General features: G+C 33.2%; 2 protein-coding genes and 2 long non-coding RNA genes across 17 annotated transcripts in view; 1 reads left to right on the top strand and 3 right to left on the bottom strand.

The window, feature by feature from the left end:
- Msp300 (Muscle-specific protein 300 kDa) overlaps positions 1 to 1,860 on the bottom strand; it is a 93,795-nt gene extending 91,935 nt beyond the window's left edge. For 11 of the 12 annotated variants that reach the window (XM_087412898.1, XM_087412910.1, XM_087412912.1 and 8 more), the window contains exon 1: positions 457 to 1,816. In XM_087412898.1, the coding sequence (XP_087269024.1) occupies positions 457 to 1,177 (721 nt within the window). In that variant the 5' untranslated portion in view covers positions 1,178 to 1,816. Of the gene's footprint in view, positions 1 to 456 lie in introns of all 12 variants that reach the window. The other variant, XM_087412941.1, reaches the window with a different exon arrangement.
- LOC147911097 (uncharacterized) overlaps positions 1 to 16,556 on the top strand; it is a 49,233-nt gene that overhangs the window by 24,717 nt on the left and 7,960 nt on the right. The window contains exons 1-2 of one of the 3 annotated variants that reach the window (XR_015547376.1): positions 5,819 to 5,957; positions 6,632 to 6,738. The exons of 1 other annotated variant lie outside the window; for it this stretch is intronic. This is a non-coding gene — a long non-coding RNA (uncharacterized LOC147911097). One more of the 3 variants, XR_015547379.1, reaches the window with a different exon arrangement.
- Positions 5,405 to 5,899, bottom strand: LOC105144218 (uncharacterized). The gene has a single exon (XM_011052984.2). The coding sequence runs from the start codon at positions 5,897 to 5,899 to the stop codon at positions 5,480 to 5,482; it is 420 nt and encodes a 139-aa protein (XP_011051286.2). The 3' UTR covers positions 5,405 to 5,479.
- LOC105144131 (uncharacterized) lies at positions 10,184 to 13,932 on the bottom strand. Its single transcript, XR_845866.2, has 4 exons — positions 13,692 to 13,932; positions 13,154 to 13,207; positions 10,902 to 11,022; positions 10,184 to 10,796 (listed from the first exon to the last, which is right to left on the bottom strand). It is a non-coding gene; the product is annotated as an uncharacterized LOC105144131 (long non-coding RNA).

Below are 16,556 nucleotides of genomic sequence, written 5' to 3'. Positions count from 1 at the left end.
CGTTTGTAAATTAAAAAATTTTAAAGACCAGACAATTTAAAAAAATTAAATGAGTTTGATTCTACAGATGTTTTAAGAGTTGCGAGACTTGCAAAATACACTTTGTTGTCAGTTAAAATTAATGTATCGCAATGCGTGATGAAATCGCTGATTGAGATTAAATAAATCCGTAACGCGCTAAATAATTCTACACCGAGATCTCCCTTCGAATATCGCTAATCATATATCGATAATTGCAATTATTGAATCTATCAACAACTGTCTGAAGAATATTCTTTTTATTGTGAATATCATATACTCGAGTGTACGAGAATTTCCGCTAATTGATGAGAATGTTGCAAGCGAGTCTCGCCAAACAGTACGAACGTCGGAAGTATCGAGATGATGAGAAAGATAACAAGAGAATCGACAGCAGGCCGAGATACTTGTTTTCTGCAGGTCAAGTGACACCTGTACCTTTGATCTCGGCGATGTGTGCGTCATATTCGCTTCTGCTGCGCACGTACTCGATTCTCGCGGCGACATTCTGGAAGCTCTGATTGCGATATTCGGCGTACCACTCCGCTGGCGGCCGTTCGTCCGCGCCCAATTGCTGGACTCGAGGACTGCTGCTTCTTCTCTGCAATAGACTCTCTTCTGAGGGGAACCTCGTGAAAGAGGTGACCGAGCTGGACTTGCTGCCGTGACTCTGCACGCCATGACTATGACTCTGATAGGCCGAGTCTTCGAGGATGTGCTCCTCGCTAGGAGTTCTGCTTGATTCTGTCAAGACACGCTGCTGAACAACCGCAGGGTCGCCATTAGTGCTACCCGAACTGATCGCACGTACGCTCTTCCTCACGGTAATTTTTTCAAACTTCACGACCTTAGCGCCGTTCAGCTCGCCTTCCTCCACCAATCGCTCGAAACTTTCCTCGAACGAAGAATCACTTGTTCTGGAAGACGGTCGCCGGTGTGTCGGAGACCGGATAGGTCTGCGCGTGTCCGAGTCTTCCAGGAGATCCTCGGTGCTGGGACTACGTCCAGTCGACCAGACCTGTTCGAAAAAACTCACCCGGTCCCTCAGCCGGGTACCACGTGGCGTTCTCGGACTACCGCTACCATCGGCGCCGCCACCGCCGGGGCTGTCTACCCTCGGCGGTGTTGGACTACCTTTGGGTGGTGTTGTCCGCGACATATTCGTGTTTTTTTATCTCATTGTTTTTTCTCAAGAATCATTAACCGACATGTCACGTTCATTGAGTCCACAGATCCGGTTCTTCTTTCTTCCCTTCCCTCGTCCTAATTTTATGCCCGAGAAGACTCTTCAACACCTGTTCTCCCGACACCACACCCCTTACACTAGGTTACATATGCCGCATTCGCGTCACCTGCTTCGTTTTAATGACTGTCAAGAGCGTACGAGTATTTACAGACGCGTCTAGTCGTCCTATCAATCGAATCGGTAAACTTTAACCCTGCTTACGAGTATATCTTGGGCTGATTTTCTGTCAGTACCCATAATAGCGGAGTGCGCACCTACGTATAGTTTGCGTTGGAGGCGCGCGCATGGAATGTACGAATACGGAATGTATACGGTATGGCCGTGCGCGACGGGCGCCGGTTCGATACTACCGGCCTGTCGAGACCTCCTCCTTTGGTCTCCTCCACCTCGTACCGCCGCCATTCCCACTTGCTCGACAATGATGACGCGACGGGACAATAAGCAATGCCGGTACCAAAGACAAACTCGACCGCGGACCCTCTCCGAAGAAAAACTCGCGGTCCCAGGGTCCTTTCCCCCGTTATTAATCCTTCTATCCTGCCTCTTTCTTAACTCTTTTAGCCCGCTCAACTATTTACAATGCCAGCCGGCAGGTCGACTAGCTCGTCGACCGTCAATGCGGTCGCTTCAGGTGCTGCCTCTCTCACGAGGGGAAACTTCGACTCAAATTAATCAATGATTATGCGGTTATAAAGCATTATTGTGGTATGTGGATTTGATATGATACATAGAGAATAAGGAGCCCTATGATAATAAATGTGTAGAAGTTTTTTTTTTGAAAATATAATATATATATTTTATAAGATTATCTCTTACAAATTTAAGATTGCAGAGAACAAGAAATTGAAAGAATTACTACTAGAGGAAAGTGACAGAAGTTCATTAAGGGCTTTAGTTATTTTTCCTATAGAATCTTGTATGTTAATCCTTACTACGTCTGAGTGTTAAAATATAGTGAGATAAATATCAGTATCAGGTGACGAAATTAGAATAGTGTAAGTCCGTTTGACGTTGCGGAAGAAAAAGAAGATTAAAGGTTTTAAGAGATAAAAACATATATTGGAAGTTGCACCAACAATCTATAAATCTCAGAAGGAATTCAAAAATTTAAATCATACAGGAATAGGATGATTTTACAACAAAGTATTTAAAAAATTTAACTAAATACAAATTAAAAATCATTTGGATCATCGAAATAACTATCTAGGTCGCTCAAATCGATTAACAAAATGCTTTTTGCAGCATTGCTCTTTATACTATTTCTACGTAATTATTTTGATAATCTAATAAAATTACTTTCAGACCTGTGGTCTAATTAAATTTTTAAATACTTTAGCGAAAGTTTTTTCCGCGTGTAGTATAATCCATTGTAAATGTACCTTATTAATACGTATAATGTAAATATAGAAATAATCAAATTGCATCACGCGCGCAGTTACGTCACATTAAAGCAACTAAGTGCGTATGAGCGATAATTATATGATTGTCTGATTATTTTGCGGAAAATTATCATGTAATTGTCCATAGTCATGCTACATCTAGCAAGCAATCCTTTTTGCTAATAATCGATGTAATAGTAGTACGATTTCCTTAACATCATTAATGTCACGAATAACTCATCAGCTTCATTCGCAAGCGTCGTTCTGACATGTTGCAATCTTCGGCAAAGCGGTCCGCACAATTACAGAGCATCTCGCATCTTAATCGGGCACGCGATATCCAGTGTGCGATCATCAACTTGTACATCAAGTAACCTGGCGCTGAATTTAATTGGCCAGCGAGATGTCAATTTCATACACATTTATCTCCCTGAGTCATGAATTCGTTCACATAAGCCACGAGATTTATTAAGCACGCATGAAGCACGCGCTACAAATTTTAATGAGCGTGTTACGATCTATTAATACCCAAATTCCAATTGACATCATTTCGTCAAAACATTTTGAAACTTGATAGTAAAGAATTTAAATAGCACTTTAAATATATAAAATATCATCAACCTTACATAAAGAATAATTAAATTTCTTTAAAATAGAACTTTTTTTATCAAATGTTTTCTAGAAGAAATTTAATGATATATTTAAACCGACCAGGTCGAAGCGTTTCTGGGACATTTTGTATGTATGAATCGAGAACTTTGAACATTGTGTTATCAATCTAACGAGGTGATTCGTCCAACCAGGGCCGACAGCGAAGTGTCGCTGACAGGAAAAGCGAACGTAACGATTGCGAATGGCGCGGCAGGTGTTCGTCATGTCTATTTATAACTCGTTCACGTCTTCGCGGATTCTATCCTATTTTCCTGCACCACACAGTTCGATTCGACGAGTATGCGAGACGCACGACGCGACATCGCGGTCCGTTGCGCAAGAAGCATAGACGAATTACGATCCTGCAAATGCACATATCACAAGTAACGATGTGTCTTCCTTCTACATTTTTTGCGATCAATTCAGATCTGCAAACAAGGAAATCTGATTTCCAGATCTTCTGTACAAGTACATATACCGGGTGTCCCGCAATTGTTGACATAGCGTTTTTGTGTGGATAGAGCAGACTAAATTGAGTCGGAAAGTCTATTTTGCAATTTTTGTTTGATAGTTAAGAAGATATTAATTACTAAAAATTGCCGAATATTGATTTTCAATAATTTTTTACTCAAGTATTACAAATTTTACAGAAAAATAACAAGTGACAAAAATTGTTTATTTTTTTCTCATAGAGTTCTGAGAATTTTTTCAGAATTTTTCAGTACCGCATTTTCTCATCGATTGCCAATATAAGAAAATGTAGTATTAAAAAATTGATAAAAAATTCTAAAAAATTTCTTAAAGCTCAGTGAGAAGAAAATAAACAATTTTTAATTTCTTAATATTGTAAACAATTTTTATTTCCTGTTGTTTTTTCAGTAAAGTTGATAGTACTTGAATAAAAAATTATTTCAGATATTCAGCGATTTTTAGTAATTAATATCGTGTTAATTATTGCGAAAATTACAAAAAGAGAACTTTTTGATTTATTTTAGTCCATTCTATCACTTTTATCTACACAAGAGCGCTTTGTCAATAATTGCGAGAAACCCTGTAGATATATATTTTTGTTTCTAAAATGACTAGTATGACTTACAGTTATAAAATAATAAAGTCAATATCTCTCATCATAATTTTAATCTTATTTATGATGAAAGATATTGACTTTATTATTTTCAAAATACTAAGGAAGCACATGTTTCATTCGCGTGAAATTTAATACATTAATTTCCGCAAAATTTCCGCAATCAATGTTAGCTTGATTAATAAAACGCAAGAAAATTAGAAGAAATAAATTTCTAATGATATTTCTAATAATGGAAATCGACAAGAATTTTACGGTTTTCTTCTGACATGTTCATAGACACGATACAGAATCTTAACATTTACATCCCCATAGTCGAAATTTGCGTCAGCAACATCAATGCTTTATGATTTCAATCGCGAGATAGTCTAATTAAGGGTTTTATAGGAGAATGTGAGTAAGGATTTAATGGTAATACATTGGGCGTCCTGTGACGTGACCAATACGATTTCATTGCAAAACGAATCGATTTCTTCGGCTTCATAAAACTCACCTTGCAATTGTTGAATGGTAGCTTGGTACTCGGCGAGTTTTTCATCCACGTAATCTTGACTCTGACTAGCGATGATCTCGGCTGTGCTGGGACCGCTACTTTCTTCGTCCGTCTGCGTATGATCTAAGGGTACACCAACGTACTCGTAACCCCCTGGTCTGTAGGGTGCTATGAGATATTCCGGTGGAGCGCATGGTATCGGTGATGCCGAATCGCTTCTGAAAGAAGTGCTCTGCAAGTTGAGAAAAAATACATTTTAGCAAGTCTTGCGTTGACATACTGAGTTTTTGCTGTACATGTTGAAATGTGTCAAAAACCTTGACAAGGAGCTATTAACTATTTTTTTATTAAATTTTACTTTAAATAAAGTTTTATTTTTTTTTTTAAAGAAGGAGAACAAAGAGGAAATTCTTTAAAACACTTATTTGTGAATATTTTAATTATTAAGAATGACTTCCAAATGTGTATTTTTAATCTATTATATCTCATCTTTTGCGCTAACATGATTATTTGTATTATAATTTGGATTATAGACACTCGAGTCTAAATAACCTTTCGAGTACTGCAACACGCAATGTGGACATACACAATGTGTCTACGACACATTACTATCGATCTGTCATCCTTCGTGCTACAACAACACATACCTGCGTCGGTATGAATGGCCTTGGCGCTTGACTACCCGTAGGAATCGGCGAAGGCCACCGTGGCCTTGGGCACTGGATGTAACCAGAAGTCGGGCAGCCGAAGACGGGCGACATCCCGGGTGAGATTGGCATTCCGATCGGTACCGGACTCATCGGATGCATCATTATTCCGGGATAGACAAGTGGTGACATAGGATGAGCTGGATGGACTGGAGTCGGAGGCCCGCGGATTCGTCCTTGCGGATATGGCGATGACGAAGGTGTGTATGGCGAAGCGGGCCTGAAGGGACTCGGTGCCCTCGGCGCATTAGATCGTCCTGACCAGCTACCCGGAGGCACATGACCTCCTCCGGGTGGCCTCGACGGATGCTGTTGCGACATTTTGGATCACTTCAACTGCTCGCCGTATCACCTCGTTTATAGGCTAGCATCGCTATAAGTAAGATAGTGATTCATTTGGTCTCTAATTATCTGAACATCAAATAACAATAGAATCGTGCTCTCAGTTGTTTTCAGTTCTATAATGCAATTCGTATTAATTACATTTTTTATTAGCAACAATCGCTTATGTATGTTTATTGCTAATTTTGTCTATCGTGGAAAGAACAATTTTGCTAAAGTGTCTAAAAGCTTAGATCTATATAGATCTGAAAATAATTTTATTGGACCATCAAAATAATTACGCCAGAATGTCAAGCATGATGAGCAATGTTGCAAAAAGTTTTAACATTCTAGCAATCAGTATTGAGTATTTTACATAATTATGTTGATGGTCCAATGAAAGTATTTTCAGATCTGTATTTAGCTAAATTTTTAGATGCTCCAGCAAAATCATCCTTTTTATAGACATGACATTTACATTAAATAAATGATAATATTGCCACGTTATCATCATGCGTCGATTTTATAAGCTAAGATAATCCTAATTTTGATCGATTTGATCAAAAAAATTAGAAATATAATTAATTATTACTTGACTGATTTTAGATATATTTGTCAATAAAGTTTCACGCCCTATATTAATAAAGTAGCGGAATATAGAATACAAACATTTAGAATTGCATTTTAGAACGAGACACAGTCTGACGTTTGATTGACAGTAATCATTTTTAGGAAAACAAAACGTCCACAAATGAACTTTAAGAAACTAAATGGACTTTGGGTCGCATAATAGCGTCGGCTATTCGACATGGCACATGGCCAAAAGTTTCTCGAAATAGGTGAGTACGTATGTACCTATGAACTCTTGCACACTAATAGAAAGAAGGTATCTACGTTAATTATCAAAATGTCAGAGAGAATGTAGGCACGCGAGCAAACGAATAACGAGAGTGATATATAATAAACAGAAGTCACGGCGTCAACCAAATAAGATAATCAGATATATTTCAACTAATTAACGTAATTTAGATATTAAGTTAATTAATTAAGTTAATATAATTAAGTTAATTTCGAAAATATCTGTCAGTTATAATAATAAGTATATTCTAATAGGCGCTCTATATTTTCGAAAGTACCGAGAAACATTTCGACAGATTTCGGTCGTAGAGTTCGTTGATACCAAAAATCTTGGCAACTGGAACAGCAGTCTATATCTATTCAATTTCGGCCAGACACATCGAATTCGTCATGTTCTTCTCGATCACAATTACCGTTTTCATATTTGCACGTATATATTTTTTGAAAGGAATTTAAAAAAATGGTTTTTCCTGTACAATTATTATTTTTATTATTATCAGATCGAATAACAATGTTAAGATTTTCGAATCGTCCTTTGCATGTATGTTTCTAACGACACATACACTGGCAACGAGAGGTATTTCTCAGCCTCCTTCCATTGTTTCGCCAAATCATTTACGTGCCATAATAGTCGAAAGAGGAAATCTATGTGCTCCTAACGCGTGTAGACGAAAAGTCTTAAGCTTTTTAGCTAGACACCGAGTGTAGGCCGGCTAAATATAGCGCTATTTCTATTTTCGATCAGCACCGGCGTTCATACACGCCCGACGAGCCGGCCAGGTATATTCGCAATGACTGCGTCAGATATTTCGGAAACTGACACGGATATTAACAGCTGTAATCGCCGATCGCGGTCGCGTCGGTTTGACCACACACGTGGAGTGCGAACAATCGTTAATCCCGAAAATATATCTCGCCGATATAATGGCCGATCTCGTAAGTAAATCTTGAAAGGTGTCACAACTCTTTCGCGATCTGCTGTCGTTCGAGAATGATTTTCAACTGGTTATATTCCAAGAACGTAATTAGCATGTATTAAACTAGAATGTAAAATATGACGAACTTGAGACTCCAAAGAAGCATGTTTCCATTGTCTAAATCTTGTAACAAAAGCGTAGTGCTAGTTTGTAATTTAACAGTAATTTATACTGTTCTTTGAAAGTTTATGAGAATCTGGGACATTCATTCTTTTCTATGACACTCGGTTTGTATCTCATCTATATATGTGCGTGCATAACATATGTCTCTCTGTCATAATTCTAAGATATGTATTAGCAATGTAAAATATAAAGAACTAACAGAATAGTAAATAATTGAAGCATTAATTTTAAAGAATATGGTAAAAGGAATATAGCTAAAGTAATTTGTGATCGATCCAAATCTTTCTAATCGATAGAATTATAATCGTTAATGTTAGAATCGTGATAGCAGCGTTTTGCTCGCTGTTTAAAACAACGAGATCTTAATCTCGGTCACGCAAGGCAAAACGAAAGCCAGGGAGATCTCAGTCAGATTGCTGGAAAATTTAGTGCGAGGACGGATCAACGGACAGTCGAATATTAGCAACATACTGGATCCTGGACCTCGGATGCTGCGTCCAAAAATAAGATCTCTCTGCTGAATTGATGATCAGAAATAGTTGGCGTTCGGAATGAATGTGGCTGACGGAATTGTCTGATTTGTCAGTCAAGTAATTATTATTGGTTCTCACCCTTATCAACTCTGACATCAGCGACCATACTATAAATGTTTGATTCTACGTACTGTTAAACAAGCTTTGCAATGACTCATCTTTGATGCATATCAGGTTTATTCATTGCACTTGTTTCTTCATTGCTCTTTTCGAGAGCATCTCAAGTCGATTCGTTAAACTTGACTATGCATGTATAAATCGTTATAGATTATCTGTTTAAGTTCTTAGATGAAGCTAATAATCCGAAATTTTTTAAGAAAGAAATTGAAAAATGTTCTTGATAAAAAAAATGTATTGAAGCTATTGAAAATTACTCTCAATATATATGTAATTTCACTTTCAACTTTGTTTAGCAAATTTTCATGTAAACTTTTTATATCAATTTAATAATGCATATGACGTGAAAATGGACACATTACTTATTTTATTAACGTCTATCATAATAGAACACAAACAAAATATCGTAAGTAATGAATTAGATTAAAATTACTACGATATGATGATTAATAAAATTTATGAATTACGCAATCATATGTAAACCATCACGTGCTCAAGCAAGCAACCACCCACGCGAATTGCAAATACACAGAACATTCCAAAACTCATAATCATAATTTTAACAATATAAATTCTTTATTTTACTTGCTTAATTTGTCGAAAATCTTAATTTTAAATTTTGTAATTTCCTGCAACTCCAAAAATCGGACTTTCAACACTATAAATAAAGTAGTACAAAAATTATGATTGAGGTACACGTAATATCTTGGGTACACGTAACACAAATTACCGGCAATTCCAGCAAGTTCTTGATGCGTTTCAACTGACGATCTCAATGACCGATTGATTCTCATCAATTGAAATTAAATTCTACTCTGAAAAACACACTTTGTTGCTCCGCAATCGTTGGGGATTCACTACGAAATTTGCGATCAAGGACTGATCATCAAGCGAGAAATTTGATCGATTGGTTATAGATCGAGATAAAACGGTGAAAGAAAAGAGAAAAAAAGAAAGGAGGAGAGGACAATTTCTATGCCGGATCTCGCGACGCGAACCACAGAGAGACTGGTCCCGGCGCTGGATCATCGATCCAGGATGGGCGTCGCGACGCTCTCTCTCTCTCTCTCTCTCTCTCTCTCTCTCTCTCTCTCTCTCTCTCTCTCTCTTTCTCTCTCTCTCGCGGACCGCATTTATATTTAACTTTGGCATCACTCGACATTCGACTTAGCAGCACTGCTCGTCCTTTACTCCTCGCCCTCCAACAACGTTGCCCTCGTTCTCACCTCCTGTTCTCTTCTCTTCTTTTGACGGGCTCGCTTCTTTTTATTCGTTCCACCCTGCGTCGTGGACGCTGGTGCGAGGTGCTGGTGCCACGCTATTATCACCGATGAGCCAACGGCCATCGCTCATCGATAAATTTGGTCGTTCATTACGAAAATGACGCGCAACTGAATAATGATCAAACGTACTATTTGCGGAAATGATTTTGCGGGACGACGACCTGATCGTGCATCTTCCTTCATTAAGGTGTAACAGAAATGTGTTACATTCTAGACATGATATTTTCACTAACGTCAAAAAAGATCATGCATGAAATATAGGAAAATTTGCAATATTACGATATTTTTGAATGATATAACTAATTATTTTTTATTATAATATTTCTTATTCTTATATGATCTTTATATATATATATATATATATATACATATATAATAATTTAACTGTGTACATAAATTTACTTAATTTATTGATCAATAAAACATTACAACTAGCAAAAATGCAGTATAAGTATAATCATAATAAATATACAATTTGGCTAATGAAACAAATTACTAAATAATAAATTATGTTAAGAATATAGCGCATTAATGAACGTATATGTATATATGTAATTATTTATCTTGTAAAACACAAAAACGTATATAGTATATTCGTTCAAAGTGTATTATACGTTTTTACTTCTTTTTTTTTTTTTAGTATCGTCAATATTAAAATTGAACCTCCTTTGTTTCAATTTATTGGAAGGAATGGCCCATCTATAATCACTCAATTATATATATATATAGGAATACATTTAGCTGCATACGACGAGCACTGTAAACCAGGTCAGCATTGCTCGGACATTACACACTACACTACAATTATAATAAAGTGTTATCCAGTGAAAAATGACCGTCAATTCGATGTCGAATCAACGTCGAAATCATCAATTCAATGTCGAATCGACGTTCATTCGATGTTGATAATCATTTCTCTGGCTATGTAACAAAATCTTGCGTGTAAATGTACATATTGTATTATAAATATATACGTTGATGCAATATTATATTGTTGTATAAATAGCTAAAATGACAAAAAATTCAAAATAACTGAAATTATAAAAATATATGTACACGCATTTTCGTATAAAAGCAATCAAATAATACAATTACTTTCTATTATACTTACGAATTGTGCCAAGTCAAAGCAAGAATCCATAGAATTAGGAGCAGTTGTTATGCTATTGATAGCGACCGTAAAAACCATTAAAGCGAATATCAAGTACTTCATTGTAATGAAGAAATTTGCGCTGCAAATATTTAAAAAAAAGTAAATTAACAGTATCTGATTGCATTAGATTAATAATAATTGAATGTATAATACGATGAACAATATTAAAAGAAAACTGTAGTATATTTTTCAATGTAATTAGCATCAATACGTACAAAATTTTATTCAAGTAAAATAATATTAACAATAAATTAGATACCGAAAATTTTCAAGACTCCAAATGCACCTAACTTTAAGAAAACTACAACTATGTGATGGATTCTCGTAAATTTATAGAAAGAATTTATAGAAAATGCAGATAATTTTATTTGAGAAATTGATAATAATTGATAATAATCTATCAGAAGGTTTTATTTTTTCTGTTTGTAGATATCTCGGAAAAGATATAAATCTGATCGTTTAGTCTTGATCTAAATAGTCTTGATCTTGATCTAAATATTTTACCTGCACAAAAACATTTTATAAATATGATTTAATATGATATGATGAAACATTTTTCTACTGATATTTATTTAAAATAAGTTATTTAAAAAATTTTTCTTGGTTTCAAAATACAAAAATAAATAACAATAAATAAAGAGCAAAGTAAGTTTGATTTTTACTTTGTCTTTTATATATTGTTATTTATTTTGTATATGAAAAGTCCTTCTATCTGTTAAATGAAAAATACAAAAAATTGATCAAAAGATAAAGATTCAAAATGATAAATATAATCTAGCGGAAGCAAAGAATATATTTTTAATTTCTAATTGGAAATTAAAAATTTTTTTCTATTATAAAATTTTTCCAAGATTGTAAAATAATATAATTTGAACATATAGCCTATTTCGTATATCCGCAAATATTAACATAATGAAATTTTTACATCACTGTTGAGTTTCATTTACACCTTATACATAATCTGAATATTGTCATATTGTATGTATATTATCAGAAAAATATTTTAGTAATTGTCACATAAAGGTAATGTGCAAAGATAGTGACTATGTTAAGTCTTTTAGACTAGTCTAAGAACTTTTAAATCTTACTAAGCAAATAATTTTTTATATTTTATAGTATATATACATAGCACTTATTACAATTTTTTTAAATTGTAGCGTAACTTCTATCATAGATATGTTCACAATCATTAAAATGTAGTACATTCATCCCCGAAGAAGTAGCGAATATCGGCCGACTCTTGGGTTTAACAACGGGGATGAATATACTACATATTATACGTTTTAGTGATTTTTAAAACTTAGCGTTCCTTACTGGAATTTGTTACAGTCGAAGAAGTAGCGAATATAGGCCGACTCTCGAGTTTAACAATTATTTAAACAAATTAATCGGTATGTGCGGTAATTTAATAATGACTAATTTCTTCGGCAATGAATATACTACGTTTTAGTGATTTTTTAAATGTTTAAAAAATCTACCCCTTGCCAGAATTTTATATATAATAGTATAAAAGAATCATATATTTTGTGAATTTTCGAATTATTTATAAGAATTTTTTTATTGCAATTTTAATCATTATTACGCAGTATCGTATTGGAATTACGTTTGTATTTTATTATCCATACTTCTATTTATCGCATTTCGACTGTTTCGTTCCTCGGGGCTCCGAGCATTATTCGTCCCTGAGCTACACGAAAAGGCGGCTAGTTTCAGCGTCATATTTATATTGCGTCAATTACTGAAGACGACCAAACTTATGTGATCGAAACGTCTAAATTTTTATTAATAAACATTACAGCTTTTACACACGAATAACTTGTGTCTAGCTCTTATAGACTTTTTTTTCACTTTGATGATTGTATATCACTCGAGCCTTACACTTCTTATATTTTAAGATTTTTTATTTAAACACATTTTTTAAAATGAATTTTATTTCTGATCTAGTTATTCAATATGTCAGAAATATAATTGTTTTTAAATATAACACATTCTTTGAAATGAGTTTTATTTGATGCAGTTATTCAATATGTTAGAAATACAATTTTTTAAAAACATAACATATTTTTTTAAATGAGTTATGTAATTTTATTTGATCTAGTTATTCAATGTGTCAGAAATATAATTTTTTAAAAACATTAAGACAAGTATATGTACAAAAATATATGAAAAATAAAGGAAATCTTAAAAAAAATTAAGAATAAAATACTTACTAATTTTATTGAAAGAAGAAATATCTCATATGCAATACGATCTCCTTTGATATTCTGGAACGGAACGCAATAAGGTATATATATATACACACACACACACACACACACACACACACACACACACACACACACACACACACACACACACACACAAAACCTTGTATATTTATTTTATCTCAATAACATAAAATTAATACTTAGGCCCAATTACACCAACGTTACTTTGACGTTAAGCAAGACTTAAAATTCTTTCTGTTTCGTTTTAAAGTGAAAGAGAAACAGAGACAGAGAAAGTTGTCCTTGTCGAACTTAAGAAACATTAATTTTGTGTTATTAAGATAAACTAAATATACAAAGTTTTGTGCATATATATGACATCATTAGTACAATCAAGCCTTAATATCTATACATATTATCAGTTCAATTTACTATAATATTAAAGAACCGGAAAAAACTGAATTTTTCCAATTTTTTCCGTAAATTTTCTTAACAGTAAAAAAATTCGTTGAAAAAATTCATGCGTGTTTGTAAAACTTGCCATATTCGTTTCTTGATACTTTTCGTAAAATCGCCTATAGCGCAGGCACGGCCAACAAGTAATTTGGATAAGTTAACTTTTGAAATTGCATTAAAGATTGAAGTTGCATAGTGTAGAGGAGTCAGTAAACTATAGGGATAAGAGAGAAAATAATCGAGACTACTTTAAAAACAAAACACGCGAAACACGCCTAAACGTGTCTGAGCACGCAACAGCGACTGCCGCTCAGTCTGCTATAACATCGATCGTTGCGAATATATTTATGATAGAAGTTACGCAACAATTTTAAAAAATCGTACACTTAATTAAATATTTTTATTCTCAAACATTTTGTTTTACAATCGTATATGATTGCCTGAGATATTTGATTTCTATTTAGAGAGTAAGTGTAGTTCTTATTCAATAAAGTTTAAAGTCTAACAGATTTTTATTATTTATCTATCTTCTTTTTATCGTATACTATTAACGTTTTTAAAAAACGGATAGTTTAGGGTTTAGGCTAACCACAGCATGGGGCTATATGATTCATTTAGTGACGACTCTTATAGTACTTAGTACTTACTCAATATTTCATTTTTTTAGAAAGATTTCTCAGTGGTAAATGTTATAAGTTTAATTCCCTCACGTCTAATCTCGATAAAACTAGGCTCATTCGAGGTGTTTTTGTATGAAACGAACGAATTTAGCAAAAAGAAGCATTGTTCTGTCTTGCGAAGTGAATGTCAGAGTTTAAAATATATTTTTATAAAAGTTTTATTAATATATAGTCAAAGATATAGCTTAAAATACATTAATTTTCATTTTAATCTTAGTCAAATTACTCCACATCTCACCTTAGTCACCTTACTTCGATTGGGAGACTCACAATCAGATGGAATGCATTAGAAAAATGTATTTTTTTCATAATAGTTATCAATTTCTCCTTATTACTAAAATATTATTAGATAGTCAAATGTATGTAATAACTGATATGGAATTCATTTTTTCGATAAGTCTTTTAATTTTGTCTGTAAAAATTTATAACTGAAAAATGAGTCTACTAGCCTGGTCTCCCCTATTCTATTAAACATATAAAACATACAAAACATATACTATTGCATCAATGAGAAAATTAAAACGAATCGCATAAAATTTTTAATATATATATATATATATATATATATATATATATAAATAAAGAATTACAAAATTTTTTAAAACCTTATCCTTATTCGTAATTTCAAGATTGAATGCACATCTTTATACACATCTTTATAAACATATATTAATTTTTAATCATTCAAATTACTCTTCTTACTCAGCATTTTCACTCTTTTCTTTTCAACGAATATATACTTACTTGTTTTAAATATAAAAATTTAAGGGCAATACAAATAAATATAAGATTTATTTTTTATTCCTGCGTTGTAAGCTCTAAAAAATTTTAATAAAAATAGGATTACATAATTTCAGGAATCACATTAATTTTATGAAGGAATTTAAAAGTTATGTATTATGTCATTTATATATAGCAAAAACAGCAATTCTTAAAAAAAATTTTCGATTTTTTTTTTACAATAATTTGAAAAAAGTAGTTTTTTAACTGTATAGTTTAAAAAAAAACTACTTTTTTCAAATTGCAAACTCATTTTCAAATCAAACTCTGCAAAATCGCTGTTTGGAGACTATATATATATATATATATATATATATATAGTTATATACTTATATTACACTGTACAACAAAAATAATTTTTATTTTTGTACTAAAAATTCATTTTTATGTAAAAATGAAAATAAGAGGTATAACCTTCAATGGTCTTTATTTCGATAAATGATATTCAGGACATGATCTTGAACAACAGAGATTTTAGCCGTCGGACATCTTGCGTAATGTTAATAGCGGCAGTATTGTAACTTTCAAGCCTCATAATTTGAAAAGTATTTAATGAAAAATAACTATTACAGTCTTTTGAAAAGCTCTCGACACCAGTTATTTGATTCTGGAATCAAAAGTAGGGTGTCCTATTAAAAAACAATCGATGTGATCTTGACCTGACATTGGCGACACCGTCCAAGGCCAAACTAAATAAATAGATCTTTTTGAATCCTACAACTATTGTCTGAAACACTTTTCCGTAAAGCTTATATTTTCCGAGATATTCAGGTGTCCTGATCTTTTTGGTAGGTTGTCCCATGTATATTATAGTAGTACAATTTTTTATTGAAGTTTAAACTTTTTTGTTTAAATACGTTCTTGGAAATGAGTTTTATTTGATCTAGTTATTCAATGTCAGAAATATAATTTTTTAAAAACAACACATTTTGATACATTTTTTTCATTTTTCAGGTGTTTTTTACATTTATGTATAGTTTTATTTTCATCTAATGATTGGATTATAGTTATTAAGTCATGTACAAGTTTTATGTAACTGACGTTTATCGAAAGTAAACAAGTGATACTGGTTACAATGTACAAATTATTATAGATTATGTCAAATTATAATGTATTTTATCATGAATGTACTCAATTCATAAATTCTTGAGACAAGATATATGAAAAATTTGCTAACAAAATTTATTGTATTAATATTATTAATTGATAATATCTGTTGTATAGCTTGGGGACGCGCTTTAACGACAAAGAAAACTTCGACAATGATCGCATCCGTCGTGCTATTAAGTTTTCATATAAAATCGAAATAAATGTCGGGAATATCAAGCTATTTTATAAGATATATAGATATATCTGTTGGGCAGAATCTTAATTTATTAATACATTTTAATTTTCAGAAAGAGAGACAGAGGGAGAGAGAGAGAGAGAGAGAGAGAGAGAGAGTTGCCAGATTTTGAATTAATAATTGAAAAAGGTATGTTTCAGTAAAA

This window comes from Acromyrmex echinatior, chromosome 1, assembly GCF_024713525.1.
Source record: "Acromyrmex echinatior isolate Ae372 chromosome 1, ASM2471352v2, whole genome shotgun sequence".
Lineage (NCBI taxonomy): Eukaryota > Metazoa > Arthropoda > Insecta > Hymenoptera > Formicidae > Acromyrmex > Acromyrmex echinatior.
This window is presented reverse-complemented; position numbering and strand designations above follow the sequence as displayed.